Here is a 17796-nt window from a genome sequence, read left to right on the forward strand (position 1 = left end):
ATCTTTCTCTTAAGACACTTTCAAATGTCATGACGAAGGCATGGTTGACACCTCCCACTGTAGTAGCATGAAAAATATAATCCTTTTCACAATCTGTTTGTTCATTCATACACACAAATTAATTACACATGTATTACATATACAATACACACACATTGTCTGTCTGGACGGATTTGAATTGGATAAGTTGGAGCCTTAGGCTTATCAACACTAAATAGTTGGTATGGAAATCCTTTTAGGAAGTCTGCGATGTGACTCATATAAATATACTTTGCATAACCATTAGCATATCTCCAAGCCGGGTACCTCAAAATGTGCTCCTAATCTGTTTGAGTGGACACACACACACACACACACACAACACTTAATTGAAAGTCTCTCTCTCCGACCTTGAACACATACTTCAGTCTGACTTGTTCGAAAACTGGATTTCCCAAAACAAACTGTTTTTAAACACTGACAAGACTGTAACAATGGTATTGGGGACCAATACAACATTTTTAAAGCTTCAGAACCAACGCTAATACCACCCTAACTCCTGTTACTAGTTTTAAATACCTGGGCATGTGGTTTGACTTCCATTTAACATTCGGGATGCACATTGATACCCTGACATTTAAAACTTATGCCAAACTAGGTGTACTTTACAGGAACAAATCCTTCCCAAGTCTGCTGGTCAGAAAGCGTATCGCACAGCAGATGCTAATGCCAATTATTGACTATGGAGACATAGTTTACGGCTGGGCACCCCAAACCCACCTAAGCAAATTTGACACACACTACAATTCAATATTCCGTTTTGTCATCCAATGCAACTACAACACACATCACTGCAAAAATGCTCAAAGAACTAGATTGGTCATCACTTGAGTCTAGGCGCAAAGTTCACCTTTCCGGTCTTGCCTTCAAATACTTTCTGGGCAAGCTACCCATCTATCTGAACAAGCTCCTCACCCCTACCCCATGCAGCACTTATCATCTGAGATCAGACACCAAAACACTGTTCATGGTCCCAAGGTTCAGCAAATTATCCGGCCGCTCCTCCTTCTTACCGTGCACCCCAAAACTGGAACAATCTACCGGAAAGTCTCACAGCCTCCACCAGTTTAAGTTCTTTCAAAACTAAAGCTCTCTCACATTTTAATCTGGTCTGTAACTGCTACATACGTCTATAATATATATATATTATCTTTAACTGTGCATGCAATGTCTTGTATATAATGTATACCCTGCTCACTTACGTAACTGTATTTGTAACCATGTATTATTTGTCATCTTAACTCTATGCCCAGGACCTACTTGCAAACGAGAGGTAACTCAATGTATTACTTCCTGGTAAAACGTTTAATAAATAAATAAAACATTCTCTCACACTGACACACACACACACACACACAAACAGCTCCTTTTCAAGCAAGTGAACCTGTTTCAAAATCATTGACAGTTCTCCTTGTGACTTTGTGCAAGTCATTCAAGAGAGTAGAGAAGTAGACGATCATGGCCAGGGAAGGGGCAACCTAGTGAGCACGCTACGCCCCATGACAGGCATGTGTATATCTATACAAAATTTACATACACTGTGTATATTGAAGCATTATAACATTTTATGAAACAAATATAGGTTAGGCACTGTAAGAAGTTCTACACTCTGTCCCCTCCCTCAAGATAGGGTATGGCTGGAAAGGTTATAAATGATAGCTGCTGGTACGAAAAGGTCTGCCAATTTCGAACTCTTGATTCTAACCATCTGAAAGACAGACAAGATCGGCTTCCTTATATGAAAAATGCTATTCATACAATATGCCAGATAGACAAAGACATGGTAAGGCCTTATACAGAGAATAAGACTTTGAATATGGAATGCTTACAGATAGTATGTATAAAAAGACTTAAACAGATAGGTAGCGCGAAATCTAAATAAAATAAAGTATTAATATATAATTGCTTTATATTACATTTAGCTTCTTAGGGCGCCACAAATATATTTTTTCCCCACATGTATAAAAGACTTAGCAGGATACTAGGAGAGAAGAAGGGATACAACAGCATGGAGTTACAAGTTACTACCTTGGAGAACCCATGTAAGAACTGGAATATTAAATACCATATATCCATGAGTAACTTGAATAAACGTTTATCTGCCAACTTGAATGCTTACGTTTATGACAAATGACACATGATATTTAACAGGTACATACCTTCAAGCGCCATGAAGATGCCAGTCAGAAATTCTGTGATTTCTTCTTTGTCAGAGGTGCCACGGAGAATCAGAAGGCCCCTGAAGAATATCATTAAGGCGTTATTGACATCTTTCAGCTTCAGCAAGGAAACGCCAGCTCGGTAGTAACCCTGCAATAAGATAAAACATCATCCGATTTGATAAATTTATGACCTGTGCGCTCAGGCTTGTACACTCTGCAATCATCTTTTTTGAACAAACAAACATCCGATATTAAAAGTGTATTCTCATGCAGAGCAGGATACGTTTAAGAGGAATTCCAAAGCAGGACAATAGGGAACCAATGGCGGTGGCATGTCTCATCTCGTAGGCAAAATGCAAGTACTTAAAAAACAGAGGAATATAGCATTGTTCCTTTTGTTTGTATATGTAAAGCATGTGACAATGTACAATGTTAGCTACATTTTTACCTAACCTGGCAATCGCTTGGTGCTCCTGTTATAAGTACTGATTGTGTGCCTAACGAAATGGCAGCCTTCAAAATGTGCGCTGCGGTCTCAAATGCTGCAGATTATATGTAACATTATATTACGAAGTGCAAGACATTATTGTTACAGATTTCAGAGTAACAGACAGTCTGCTGTTTGTAACACAGTAACAGATCTGTTTGTGATACTTTGTTGCCAAAGGGCAGAGCTCAAAGGTGTACCTGTTTTAAAAGAGGAAATGGATATTACTTTCAAAATGGTTGCTGTGGCAACCAAAAGGATGATCAGTACAAAAAAAATGGCATTAGGAGTTTATGGGAAAAAAAATTATTTAATAATGCGGACAGTATTGACAGATGATTTTTAATTTTTTTTTTTTTTTTTAAATAAAAGGATTTTTCACATTTTGCTGCTTTAAGGCGGGAATCACCAAGCTATACTGGGTATCGTAAAGCGAATTCGCCATGACTTGAATGAAAGGAGTCTTTTTGGAAAGATTTGTTTATGCTATAGTAACATAGCTGGAGATTGGTACATTTTTTTTTTACTCATCCCTACATTATACAAGTTATGGGGAGAAAAAAGTTCCACTGCAGCCAAGGATTATGGGTAATGACATTGCAAAAGTGCACACTGTGCCCACCTTTTGCTTTATGTCCATCTTAATATGGACGCCTATAAGCACATGCCTGCCGTATTACACAGCTTATCAGCACAGCACAGCCTGGGTTACACGCTTATCTCTGTAATGATAAATCATTTGTTGCTTTTACAATCTATAAGTAAATTGACCATCTTGATTCTCTTTTGTTCTTGGGTTGTGGAGTAATTGTTCGGCTAAAGGCTACGATTGTGGGAGCTTATAAGTACTCCTCTCCACATGCCCTGTAACTTGCCCCCAGCTAGGCAGTGGCAGTTAAAATGGGTGGGAATGAACGGTCCTGGCCCACACACTAAGAAAAGCATAGGGCACAGACAAATGTTTTGTTCCACCAGTTCATGAACATAGGGCAGCATCACAGTACAAGTGTTGAAAATGCAGACAGGTAGCCGGTCAGTGGAAAAAGCCTCACACGCACCTTGATATAGAATTCGTCAAGTTGTATGCTGCTCTCTGCGGAGATGAAGGCCTCTGGCCATTTCTCGAGTTTGTAAAAGGCATTGGACCGGTTACACAGCAGCACCGACAATTCCTTCCGCAAGTCTCTGCAATTATTCAGAACCGGGATTAATCCATTTTTTGGACAGAGCATTTTCATTATGTGCATTAAGTAAATTTACCTCACACTTTTTCAAAGGTACCGTCTTTTGGTCATCACTTTGCTTTAAAACTTTACAATGCTCTGAAAGAGCTGACAGCTCGATTAAAACATAAGTGGTTTCCTATTGGCTCGTGTGAACACCCATTTTGTTTCCCCGCAGCGTCAGATGCTGGTAATTTCACTGATGGCCCCCTCAGTTTCCGAGATGGCTACCAGAATTAAAAAAAATTAATGTGGTTAAGCTCCAAGCATGTCTAATATTGGGCTATTTTATTTATATTCATTAATATTTTTAATTGTGCGTTTGCGTCAATAACATTACTGTATTTAGGTATCATTTATTCTGGCCAACCCAGTAGTTCAAACTTGAGTGACAACAATGTGTAATAAAACTCCATAGCGATACAAACCAAAGCCATTCCGATTTCACTACAGTATTGCACATAAACTATTACAGATCATGGGCGGCTGGGAGGGTTATATCTGTGCCTGTGGCTAAACAATATTGCACTTCTTGATTTCTACAATTGAAACGAAACACAAAATCCACCCCACGTCCGTTTTTCCCTCTCACTTCAAGCGCACACATATTACACAATACACACAGTGCAAACATACATGTTGGACGCTGGAGAAATTCCCCCGCCGAACACACCAGGCACATGCAGCACCCATGGAGGCAGAGCCATCAGCCACTGCTCGGCTTCCTGGGATCGTACACAACAACGTATTGGGTAGCGCGATTGTGGAGAGCAGAGCGGTGACAGGGAGCTCTGCCTCCGTGGGGGCTGCAAGCACTCTGTATTAGCCCCATGCGTACATATACAGGCCTAGGGCCTCTCTAAATGTGTTAATGCAACCTCTGAGTCACTAGGTGTTAAGTGTTCTTTGCTGCTTTCATTTCACAACCTACACATGTTAAAATGCTGCCTATGCGTAAACAAGCAATGTCCAGTTACCCCATGTGCTGAAAATGCGTCAGAATGCCTATGGCTTCATCGTACTTCAGGAGGGCAGGTACATAGCGACCGTGCTTGAAGTCCACATTGCCATTTGTTTTTAATATCTCTGCATACGCAAACGGATCCATACTGTCAAAGGGGAAACATAAACGTTAAATACATTGTTTTTACTGTCTACTATTGCACCAAGCTTCACCTAAGATCACTTGCTTGGTCTAGCAGCAAATGGGTTCAAATGTTATGACATGATTTGATTCGGTTGATCTTCTGTTGCAGCACCAAAATCTCAAAAATCAGAGGAAAGCCCTGGATCAGGAAATATTAACTCGTGAACTTTGTGCATCTCCTAATGGCCAAAAATGGCCACAAACAGAAGTGGTGGGTGTTTCTTGTGAAGAGCCAGTGGAATCCTACACAGGAGGCCTCTATAATCCAGACACACCTGTATGAGGGTTTGCTACGCAATGTGTTGTATGCTCCTGAAGCAGCTAAAGGGGTTCAAGAAACTCCACTTGCCGACCCTGTTAGGTGCAAGAAATGTTTTGTACGTGAAACACAGTACAACCTAACAATGTCCTTGAAAATGTAAACTGTGGGCTATGTAGGAGTAAAACAGTAGATTATTTACATTCCTAATTCATAGTGACAGCGGGATTTTACATTTTATAAACAAGCAGCGCCTTCTTTAAAAATACGTTCAAGCAGTTCATTATTTTGCTGTTTTATTTTAACTCCCATCCCCACTTTTCTTTTACCAGGATAAGAACGAGAGGGTCCACGTAGCTAAAACGTGCTAGATACTTACTGGTAAAAGGTAGCACATTCCAGTCACCTCCAGGGAAAACAAAATGGCGGTTTTAAATCTCCCACGTCACACTGGGCAATAGGAAGTCGCAATGTCATCAGTTTGCAGCTTCCTATTGGCACACGTCACTCAGGGGGAAGGGAGGTGATTTTAAAAACCAGGAAGTACTGGCACTACCCTTTGAGGTAAGGAACTCTAGAACCATAATATCCATTTTGTTACAAAGTATATATTCTCAATGAATACATGTGTATTTTGGAATATATATATATATATATATATATATATATATATATATATATATATATATATATATATATATATATATATATATATATATATATATATATATATATATATATATATATATAGAGGTGTACTGCCTTCCTTTACTAGATTTCTTAATTTAAGTTTTCCTTTTGTTAGGGCTGGAGGAGTAGCTTAGCGGGAACATCACTGCCTTTGTAGCGGTAGCACCCAGTGGAAACCAAAATGTCAGCCAGACCATCCAACATTCAGCACATGAAAAAGGGTACAGTCCTTCTGCTATGCAAGTGCTTCCAAGCAAGTGCTCTGTAGACCTTTGAATATATCAGGGTCTCTCTATCAGAGTCTCCCTGCTGCAAAACGGTGGATATCTGTTATTTCAAATGGGATTACTTTGATAAACCAAGTGCTACGTTTTTGCTCCCCTTTGCAGGCACGCACTGTATGCAGTTTATTATGTGCAAATAACATTTCAGTAGAGTGTGTATGTGTGTCTGAATGTGTGTTAAATAGATACACTATTTTCCAATACAAGACATTTATTGCACCTACACATTTGCACGCCCCGGGCGAGTGAATTTAACATCGTGGCGAGCTCCTATGGCTCAAGCAGCACACGTGTGGTACTAGGTGGCGAGTATATTTTTTTGTTCGGCGAGTAGATTTTTGGGTGATTTGTCGACCACTGGTTATAACAATTCTCTGAGTGAGATATACTTTTGTGATTCTTTGTGAGAATAAGAAAGAAAGAAAGAAAAAAAAAAAAAAAGGAAAAAAATCTGTGTGAGCCTCTGTGGCAAAGAGAAAAGTTAAAATGAGTCAAGATAATTCTGTTGATGAAAAGGAGGGTGCCGGAAAGAAGAAAAAAAAAATGAAAAAAAAAAAAAAAAAAAAAGGAAGAAAAATGAACTCCAAATTATATTAATTGCAAGGAAATTAGAAAACTGGACCTAAAAATCAATTCTCTCTTCTGCCTCTTTGAAACAGTCTGTAGCCCACGAGCCCCCACCTTTTTTCATTGAAGGTTTCACAGAAATTTGACCAGCTCAAAAGCTATGCAAATTAACATGTTGCTATTGATACAATGGAATTCTAAAATTCTTTACAATTAGTTTTAAAGTAATTCATGTAGATTATAAAAGTTTTCCAATTAGTTAGAAGAATAAGAATAATAAAAAAAAAATAATAATAAAAAAGTATGTTCTTATTAAATTAATTTTTGTAGGAATAAGATTCAAATGGTATTTATTTTTTTCTCAGCAAGAATGTAGGTAAACAATGCAATACTGGTTAATGTGGTTTTTTGGTGTCATGCAAAGTTTTAAATTAGAAAGTCAGTATATTTTATCAGAAATTGCAAAGCCTCTAAAAGAGATGCAGGCATTGGCTAGAAAAATGTATAGGAGTAAATAAGTAAGAACTACAATTTTCCCAATTTAAAGTTAAGATATGCTGATCAGTGAAAACACCTAGGTACAGGTTTGGAAAATCAGTTTTTCCTTAAAAAAAAGTTTTTATTATATTCTCAAGTATAAATATGATTAAAAGGTTGATTGTTTGTTTGAGTGATTCTCGTGTGTTTGTGGTAATATTTTTTCTTTTCCCCACTGCAATAAGTGGCTGATTCAGGTTTTTGATACAGGAGCAGTCTAGGAGTTGGCAATTTATTGTTTGCCCTTCATACTGTAAGACCTGTAAAAAAACAAACCTGAAATATGCTAATTAATTGTATCTGGGTGAATCCTGTGTGTAAGTTTTGTGTGAAAGTTAAATAATGGGGATACCGGTTTATTACATGCATATAAAATTACTATCCAGGAACTTGCAAGTGCTCACAAAAATAAGAATGTTATTAATTGCTCGCGATGAAATAAAAAATTTTAAAAGGTGTACACCCATTTATTTACAATGTAAAGTGATCAATACTGGACAAAGGAGAGCAGGAAGAAAAAAAATGGCCATAAGCGGAAAGGATCATTTGATCTTTACTATTTTTATATTCAGCCCAGTTACTAGTAAAATTTTAAATGTTTATTCGTTCTGCAGACGAGTGAGGTTTTAAAACCAGGAGATTGTTATCTTTTTCCCTCTGCTCAAATCTAGATAACCACACCTTCTACAGTTTAAAGAATGTGCAGCTGCATTCCAGAAGAATAAGAGAAGTGTTGAAATGTTTATTAATTTAGTTTATAGGATCAAACTATTGTGTTTTTTATTATTAGGATAAGTGAGAAATATGAGTTTTTTGTTATTTTTGTAAAGTTAGTTGTGTATTTGTCATGAAAACTTTAGCCTGCAACGGGCTGAGAGAGAAGCTCCATTTTTTTAAATTCTACGTTGCTCAAGACAGTAGGTTAACGGGTTTTTTTTCCTGTTCTGAGCAGAGATTGTTTATAGAGGTATTATATGTTATGGAGTATAATGTTTGATATGTTATTTTATAGTATAGAATGGTTTTAGTGTATAATGTTTAGGATTAATATGTAGTATAAAGATTAATATGTAGTATAATGTAATATACATAAGAGTAATGTTTTAAGAGTGTTGCAGTGATACAAAGAGTGTGTCACCAGGTATAAAAAAAAATTATGGTTATAAAAATGAGTAATACTGAGTATTTTATTTGTATACTGTCAGAAGTGTACAGTGTTTCGCAAAGAAGGCAGTACAGAGAATTAGTGTGGCGTCCTATAAAAAAAATAATTTTTCTACTGTAAGCTTAACTGAATATGTGATATATTTTATAACGTTTTACTATTTTCTCTCCGAAGGTGTCCCATTTTGAGATCTTTTTAAAAGTATAATTTCTCATTTTAAAGAATATATCTCTGAGAAATTCAGAGTTCATTTGGTATATTGATGTTTCCTGGCAGAGTGATATACAGCAGGCTAAATTGGCAAATTATATGTTTTCCAGCATGAGGTTTTAAACGCAAATTTTATATATAAAGTTTTGGGATTTTTAAATCTAAAGGTTTTTCTATTGTCTATGCTATATAAAGATTTACTATAGGTTTTATTTTTAACATAGGCAGAAGCTATTATTAAAATCACTGTATGTATAAATCTCAAAGACTATTTACCAGAATTTTTGTAGTGTAAAGCAAGGAGGGCTATTTATAATGATATGTGTTTGGACAGGACTCAATAGTCTCCCGGTCTGGCTATTGTTTTTTATGTTATATACTGTTCACATAGTAATTGGGTTATATGTGAACAAGAGAAGGTAGATATCTGGAGACAATATAAAGTAGGTAAAGCTATCAAGCCTTTGTAGAGAAATTATTTTTTGCCCATGAGGACCTTTTGATAATTTATAGATTAATTGCATTGTGTTACCCAGGAGTTTGTATTTTTTGATATGTATTGGTTATGATAGGTATTTATAGGATGAGTTAAGATCTATCGCTGTCTATATGCGGATGCAAAGACAAGAGAAAGAAAATGTTACAGGAATTTATTCCTAGGTATAGATAAGATATTATCTACTCAGATACAAATGATCTCCCTATGAGACACTTACGGGAAGTATCAGTAGTTCAAAGGAACTAATTATTAAAGACTATGTTATTTGTAATGAAATAATTGGCAAGTATTGTATGCAACTAATAAATATTTTTTAAACTAACACAAACAAAGAGTAGCGCTAAAGTGTGAAGAAAACCTGGTGTTAACAAAATACAGTATGTGTATATATATATATTTTGTGAATGAAAATATTCCAAGTTAAATAATAACACCCAAGAATGTAAATATATGATATATAGAGATTAAAATATAAATATAAAAAACCAAACACGTGAAGTTCATAGATGGCTTGGAACTTCGGTGTGGTACTATAGGGAAGCTCTGCAGACTTTTAGCTACCTCCTCCTCCTACTGGCGCCGCCATTGGTGTGAGACACATTGATACATCGCATCTGCCAGCTTGCTGCTAAGGATTTAGTGAGTATTACCTTACCATCAGAGGAGAACGCTGCACTGTACATTCCACAGGTTGGAGTAGTTTACTTTTGGTGCATACATCATTCTCACATCAGAGGGTTTCTGTGTTCTGCTCTTCCCTACCACTGATTGCAATATCCACTGGTCCTAGCCACCTGTTTGTAACTACATCTGCGCTGAACCGCTGCTGCCACAGATTGTCTCAAATGATTGTTTTTTCTTCCACAATGTGAGTATAGGTACTGGTGACTACTCAAAGTTTTATTAAAGAATCCTCTATTCATACAGTATTATGCTATGGAGCTCGCGCTTCTTTTTCTTTGTTTTTAATAAATATTTTTGCAGTTTTTCTATACACAGATTAAAGTTACAGGTCAAAGTTGTACAGTTTCCATACAAGAATCTGAAAGTGTATCTACTCGAGTTTGGAGATTGGATGATGGTTACATTTTTAAAAGAAAACACTTATTACGGCCCAAATGAAAGAGCCTGTGACGAGTATTGTTACAACAGAGGCAAAGCTTATCTTCCATGGGACTCATTGTAAAGTGGTTTCCTCTATCAAAGAAATTTAAACAAGTTTTTAAAGAACCAAAGGATATTTACAGAAGTTTTTTACAGAACCAAAAGACATTGGCACAAGTTTTTTAAAATAACTAAAAGATATTTATACCAGTTTTTTATGGTTGAAGAATCAAAAGAATAAGAACTTTACATTTTTATATATTCATTATAGCTGAATTATTGTATACTAACCTTATATTTTTATGTTTAATATTTTAGATACTAACATATAGTTTAGGATTCTGACTGTAAACTACTAAACAGATCAGTGCATGCTAGGTAGGTTAGGGGTTAAATAGTTTATTTTATTTTTTATCTGGTAACTAAATGTAAGGGGTACAAAGATGAAAATGGTTCCATATTCTATTATATCTGAGTGTTAGGATATTGGAATATAGTAGAGGAGAGCAATGTGTTATTAGATTTAGTATATAGGATGGTTTAAGTATATATATTATATTTAGTTATATTGGTATATATATTTTTAAGTGCCGTAGGAGGAGTGAGCTATATACTCATATCTATATTAAGGGATATATTAAGATCCAATGTGTTTATAACCATTTATATAGAAGAGCTGAATTAGCAATGGTTTTATATGTTATAGTTAGATAGATTTTTCAGTATAGTGTGGTATATCTATTCAGAAGATGCGTATATATATTTATATCAAAATTATATGAAAGATCAGTGATATAGAATGTGGGATAATTTTGTTTGTTCAGAATACCCAAGTCAAGGTACTCAAATTTGATTATGAGATGTGTAGGTATATCAAGTGTAGTTATACTATGTATTGTGCAGGAGATTTTATTTTTAGTTTGGTATAGTTAAAAACTAATGTAATTATAAGAGTAGAAATTTTTGTGTAGTGGTGGAGAAGAATGTGTACTTATGTATCTGACAATATGGATAATATTATACTAGGTATAAAAAGCTTCAATTGGAAGATTTTTTTTAAAAGTATTCTATAGCAGGAATTTGGGATTTGGCACATGGTTTAAATTACTAGAAGCGAAATTTGTGTGCGGTGCTGATTAAATGTGTATGTGTGTTTGTTGTCATAATCATTGTTATCTTTTGCGTTAAAGGATTGATCACCAATCTAACCGTTAATGTTATTCTCTCCATGCCCCTCCAAGAAGATATATATATATATGAAGAACAAACAGAAATCTCTTTTGTACAACAATACCCTCCTAATGTGATCCAACAACAAATAAATGTTTGCCAGGAGAGGGAAAAACAACTGCGAATGGATAAGGAGTGAGTGAGACTCCAAGGGATTTAAGATCCGGACTGAGGGTTATATTAAAGAAATACTCTCTACTAGGAAAGGATACCATGTTTTGCAAGAATGATGTTATACATTGCTCACTGAAGATTTCGAAAAGTATAAGAGGAGGAAGTGACAAAATAATATTGCTGAAATGAAGATATTGTTGATATATTTTTTAAATGGACTGGGGGGGGGTCTTTGGAGAAGGGTTGAAAGTGATGTTCAGTTTCCATTTTGTGTGATTTCGCTCCTAAATTGATTTACGAATGTGCCTAAAGTAACGCCCACATTCCTAGTGAGACTTGGTACCTGGAACCTATTCATAGTTGTTTTGAGGCTAGTTTTAACCAGGTTTAATGAGCTGTAATATGATTAGTTTAAGAATTAAAAAGTGGTTAGTATAATCTGCCTAGTAACAGTTTTAGACAAAGGAACCAAGAATGTATAAAGAGGCTGCCTGGACACTCCCTGGCAGAGAGTCTTGTAGACTTTTGAATGAGTGAGTATGATCATACTATACTATGTATTGAAATAAACTACTTATCAACTGAACCCCGTTTGTCAATTTGGAACATTGACAATGCACTACCTCTCTGTCAGAGGAACAACTAGGAAAATGGAAGTCTTAGGCACAGAAGTCACAGTGCATTGTTGCAAAGGGAGATGAAAACGTACAGACATCCATTACAGCAGGGCTGGCTAGGAGTTCTGCGGTCGCAGTGGGGTTTTGATGGGGCCTCTTACCTTCTCCGGAGCGGCATCTCATTCTCCTACAACACGTCATGTGACGTACCTCTGTCATGACAATGCGATGCTGCAGGAGGAGATGCTGCTCCGGAGAAGGTAAGAGACACTTGTAGATTGTAGGAGCCCGTGCTCTCTCCCGGCAATCAGTTGAATTGTTGTGGGGTAAGAGCGTGGGGCCTCTGAAACCGTGGGCCTCAGTGGCACCACCATCAAGCCAGCCCTGCTACAGTACCAGGCTAAATCGCTCCCCCCACAATGCCACCAAATTTCACTTGAAAAAGACCTACGGGTCGAAACGTTGTGTACTGGCTCACAATAAATTAGAATAATTTAAAATCCGTATGTGCCTTGTGTTGCTTTTCCCATTATAACTTCCTGTGGAACCCATGCTGAAAACCACTGCCCCATTATATAGAAGAGCAAAGTTGACCTTTATACATTGATACAATGGAGAACCCCTTTCATACTGCATCTGAGCGTTGCATACAGAGATATGCATCATGGGTGGCAACGGGGCTTTGTGATATTCATTTGATGCACACTATCAGAGAAGAAACAAGCTTACTTTACCCAAATTGGCAGTGTTGAAAGTTCATGGCTCTTCAGTTCTTCTTCCCACCCCAGTTGGGGCAGTTACAACATGATTCTTCACTCCCACTCCTGTGGCTGGAAAATGTGAAACAACTTGTGAAGAAACAAACATGCAGTTTTTAAATTGCAGTATAATTGAGTGACCAATAAATATGGCTGCCATTATAATTCTTCCCGGAAACACTTCCATATCAGCCGGAATTAACACCCGAAGCAGAAAAAAAAAAAAAAGTAATTGCAACGATGTGAATATTCACATTATATGGAAATCGGTTTCTGACACGGGAGGTCTTATGTATAGCTTATTAATCACCCACAATCTAGTTTCAGAACCTGGGTCGGAGGCACGTCAGAGGCATGTGATCGCTCCAGATGCTGGAAGCGGTCAGCCCTATCTTCCCCTAAACAATGAGCAAGTACTAATGCACCAGGTATGTCAATAGTTTACTGTAAAAATCTAAAGCTTTATGCAGGATTTTACTGCACTACACTTGGCCTCATCACTCCCTCATTCTGCTACTTTCATAAAAGGTCACATAGCTTCTAAAGCAATTATTTGGTTACCTTATCATTAGTGTGCAGCAAACAAGATTATACAGAAGTAGCAGACGTTACTGCACCCGTTAACACAGGCGCCAGCTATTCGACAGTAGTGCTGTTTAAAACAATAGTTAAGGAAATCACAGACGTGTTATTTAACACATTATTGTGTGTGTTAACTGGGGTAATATACATCTGTATATCATTTTCACATTATAGAAGTAATAGTTGGTAAAAAAAAAAATAAAAAAAAAGTGACAAAAACCCTTCACCATGCAGTGTATATGAAGTAAAAATACCATGTGTGAGCACATTCACGGGTCTCAGACAGTTCTGCAACACTGCCTTCCACCATTATCTCTTAGGTGACACGGTGTGTTTATTTGCATGTCATTTCCCAGAATCCCTAGCTGCAATGGAAGCATTGTATGCGAAGAGATAATGGGGAAAGCAGGGTTGCAGACCTGTCTGAGACATGTGAATGTGCTCACACATGGTATTTTTAAAATTAAAATACAAATTATATTTTTATTTACTATATATTATTTTGAATGTCAAGACCAAAGCACCAGGGACATTCAGCATCTCTCCTATAATGGTTAGGTGCCAGTTAGAGTCCAACATTTTTCAAGAAGTTCTTGAGTTGCAATAACGGCGGTATAAAATAAAATTTAGAAAATCAGAGCGCCGGCTACCACTGGATGTTTTTCCGGTAAAGTATTCTTTGCAAGTCTCCTCAGAGAATTATTTGGTGGAGTTGCACTTTGATAACTTTGGCACTGTGCTGCTGTCGTGATGGATGGTCACACCCCACCAGCATTCTAGTACAGAGTCTTAAAGCTGCACCCCAAGCAATATCCTACATGTGTGTTTGTTTTTTTAATAAAAAAGTTCTGTACTATGAGAACCCTCCTCTTCTAAAACAGGCTTGGGCACACCCCGTTTTGAACCCCGCCCTCTCTCTAGCAGTGCACCAATTGTATCTAGTGGTCACATGATCTTTCCCACCGAACATTGCATCTTTGGTCCCCCGAACCGAATCTTCCACAGGAAAACGGATCAATCGGCAACTTAGCTATTGTGTGGATTGTACTGATGCACATATTAAAAGGAAGAAAAAAAATGTAAATAAATAAAAAAGGCAGCTTGAACTGCTGCTTTAAAGCAGCAATCCACTCAGCTCACCGGAACTAAAAGATTTCCTTTAGTTTTACTATTGTGAGGGCCCTTTGCTGTTTTTTTATTGTTGTTAGATCCTGCCCTTATTTTAATTCTGGAAGTTCTAGGAAACTCATTAAGACAACAGAAGTTATAACGCAAGCAGGGAAATAATAAAACAGGTAGCAAATCTTTAAAAAACAAACCAAAAAAAAAACAACACGTTCATTTTAGTTTGGGGGCTGGGGAGGGGGTGTTGCTGCTCTGGGTTTGCATTATATGCATTCTCCAAGTTTGACAAAATAATGTAAACCATACTGTAGATGTCAAACGCCACAAAAACTCACCACAATGCGAGTTGTGGACTGCAGCTTAAAACAATACATTTTTATCAAATACTGTCACCAACGAGACTACCTCGAACTGGCATAATCCCCTTTCTACTAGGGTTGGGCGATATATTGGTATTTCATATTATCGCGATAATCTCCAGAAGTGCCGCTATGGGAGATTACCCGTTATCGCAATATTACTGGTGGTCAAAGATGTAGCTTTGAAGCTGCTTCTGTGCACGCTCTCTCTGCTTACTCAGGAAAGGGGGAGGGAAAGAGCTTCGGCAGCATGGGGGAGAGAGAGCTGCAGCAGGTAAAGGTAGGAACTCCTCTCCTCACTTTCCTTTTGTTAAGCCCTCCATCCCCCCCCCCACCCTGCTTGTTACACTTAACCCCTTCCTCTCTCCCCCTGGGCAATTATACCCCAACCCATTGCCTGCACTTCATTTCTCACCTATACTGCTGCCATCCCCCTCATCCCACCACTCTCTCACCCTTTATGAACATTTTAAAACTGTAATTCTTAATTGTCGAAAAATCTGTTAAATATATGTTTAACATTTTATAAATGGATGAAGTATCTTGGGGTGAGGGTGATGGGATGAGGGGGGTGATAGGGTAATGGGAGCAGTGTAGGTGAGGAAAGGAAGTATAGACATGAAAAGGGTTTGGGAATGGACGGCCCTTTGTTCTAGTAAACCTAAAGAAAAAAAAATGTATTTATTTTGTTTTATTTTAACAAATTTATCGCGATAAATGTCTTAATATCATTAATCTGGTGAAAATTGTATTATCGCCCAACCCTACTTTCTACAGAGGAAAATTCTCCAGTTTCTATTTTTAAAATTTTCATTGGTGTAAAAAAAAAAAACCATTTAGTAAACTGGCGATTTTTTTTTCTCCCTAGTTGAAATCTCCTGCTAAAAATGCTACATTTTTTAATATTTGTAAAATCACCGAATTTTGAAAAATAACTGCAGCTAACAGCATTTTTATTGAAAAATTTAAATGTTAAAAAAATAAATAAAAACACGCAATTTGAATAAATCTAAAAATACCGGTCTCACAGTATAAGGGGGGGAAAAATACATATTTTGCAATGGAAAAATGTAACAATTTTGCTCTAATTTGGGACTCTGAAAGTTCCTTCTAAACATTGGCATTGGGGGGGCGCGGAGGGAAGAGAAAGCAGCAAATCAAATTTGAATACATTTTAAAAATGGGTCATTTTCAATTAAGATTATATTTTGGACTAGCCTAGACCTATCTACAGTAGCAGCAAATAATAACCCATTGTACCATGCTGCGGAATGTTGGCGCTTCACAAATAAACAACAATAATAATAGTAATAACAGAACACTTGCATAAGGCTCGAGCGACGTGACATCATGCGCTCTGCTTGGCCGTGCTTTTCCTGGCCAGCTAGTTGCGCGCATATGGGGGCGTGGCCATGACGTCACGGAGCTGGTTCACCCTCATTGGGCGAACCGCTCACGTGACGCGCCAGCGAGCAGCATAAACACATTTGCAGCCAAGCGCCGTGCGCTCATGGGCATTCGCAGGCGCTCGCCACAAATTGCCGCAATGTGTTTCATCGCGGCGAGCGCCCGCTCAGCATCACCCTGGCCTAGCCTTACTCTCTTGCACAGTCAGTAGTAACAACAACAACAAAAAAAGGACTTCTTGATTTTACAACAGCAGCAATTCAAGTTTAGGTGGGGGGAAAACTGTGCTACAGGATCCAGCCATAACATCTGCAACAGCAGAAATGTCTGCACAAAAAAAAAAAAAACCTCACACCCAGCAACAACAAAAAATTGCAAATACAGGGACTTGTCTGATCTAGAATTACACAATGAAGATGAAAAACAAGTTTGCAATGGCAATACCCCACAGACTGCTCCTGCAGTGCAAAGCAATCTATAGCGTTCCCCCCGAATTATTTAAAAGAGCCACTTTGTTCTAATTGGTGATCAGCAACAACAACAAATATGCAGCATGAATAACTTAATCGTATTCCTATAGCTGGGGGTTGGGTTAACAAGCAACAAAGGATCTGCAACAAACAGAGCATTCACAGTACCTGAGAGGAAGAGACCAAGAGAATTGCTTGCAGGATCCCTTACCCGCTGCAGTCTTGTCAACAAATGCTGTTTCCTCCGCTTTGCATCCGTGTGTCTCGTTTAAAGACTTCCCTCTCTCCCTCGGATGATGTCAAATCGGGGAATTACACTTTAAGTTTCACTTTCATTTCCTGGCTGGAGGCTGGATAAAAAAAATAAAACAAATACAAATATCTGGCGACATGCGGTGTCTGGCCAGGGGCCTGCAGAGCCACAGTGATGGTTAGGGGCATACCCGGATAAAGCGCATGTGTACCATTCCCTCCATTTCCCACATTAAAATAGGTAAACACGCCCCTCATGGGTAACCTACACCCACTCATGTACTCCACACCCCTACGTCCCCTCCTAAGACCCCAAATACCCCTTATTAGACCCCCAATAACCATTATAAGAAACCCCAACCGCTCTCATAAGACCCCCATCACCCCTTATAAGACCCCTCAGGTTGCCTCAACACATCTTATAATAAAAAAAAAACAACATCCCCTAATAAGACCCCAACACATTTTGTAAGACCATCAACCCACCTTATAAGACCCCATAACACCCC

At 37.8% G+C, this 17796-nt stretch overlaps 1 protein-coding gene across 4 annotated transcripts in view; it reads right to left on the reverse strand.

Moving 5' to 3' along the window:
* TRANK1 (tetratricopeptide repeat and ankyrin repeat containing 1) overlaps window positions 1-17502 on the reverse strand; it is a 69936-nt gene extending 52434 nt beyond the window's left edge. Inside the window, exons 1-6 of one of the 4 annotated variants that reach the window (XM_075586511.1) lie at window positions 17247-17502; window positions 13069-13164; window positions 4889-5020; window positions 3747-3873; window positions 2199-2349; window positions 1-57 (exon numbers count right to left, since the gene is read on the reverse strand). The exon at window positions 1-57 is cut by the window's left edge and continues 59 nt beyond it. In XM_075586511.1, the coding sequence (XP_075442626.1) occupies window positions 1-57; window positions 2199-2349; window positions 3747-3873; window positions 4889-5020; window positions 13069-13094 (493 nt within the window). In that variant the 5' untranslated portion in view covers window positions 13095-13164; window positions 17247-17502. Of the gene's footprint in view, window positions 58-2198; window positions 2350-3746; window positions 3874-3948; window positions 4105-4888; window positions 5021-13063; window positions 13165-17203 lie in introns of those variants that run through there. The other 3 variants (XM_075586510.1, XM_075586512.1, XM_075586514.1) reach the window with 3 other exon arrangements.
* Between the last annotated feature and the right edge of the window lie 294 nt (window positions 17503-17796).

This window comes from Ascaphus truei, chromosome 2 (assembly GCF_040206685.1).
Source record: "Ascaphus truei isolate aAscTru1 chromosome 2, aAscTru1.hap1, whole genome shotgun sequence".
In the NCBI taxonomy this organism is placed as follows: domain Eukaryota; kingdom Metazoa; phylum Chordata; class Amphibia; order Anura; family Ascaphidae; genus Ascaphus; species Ascaphus truei.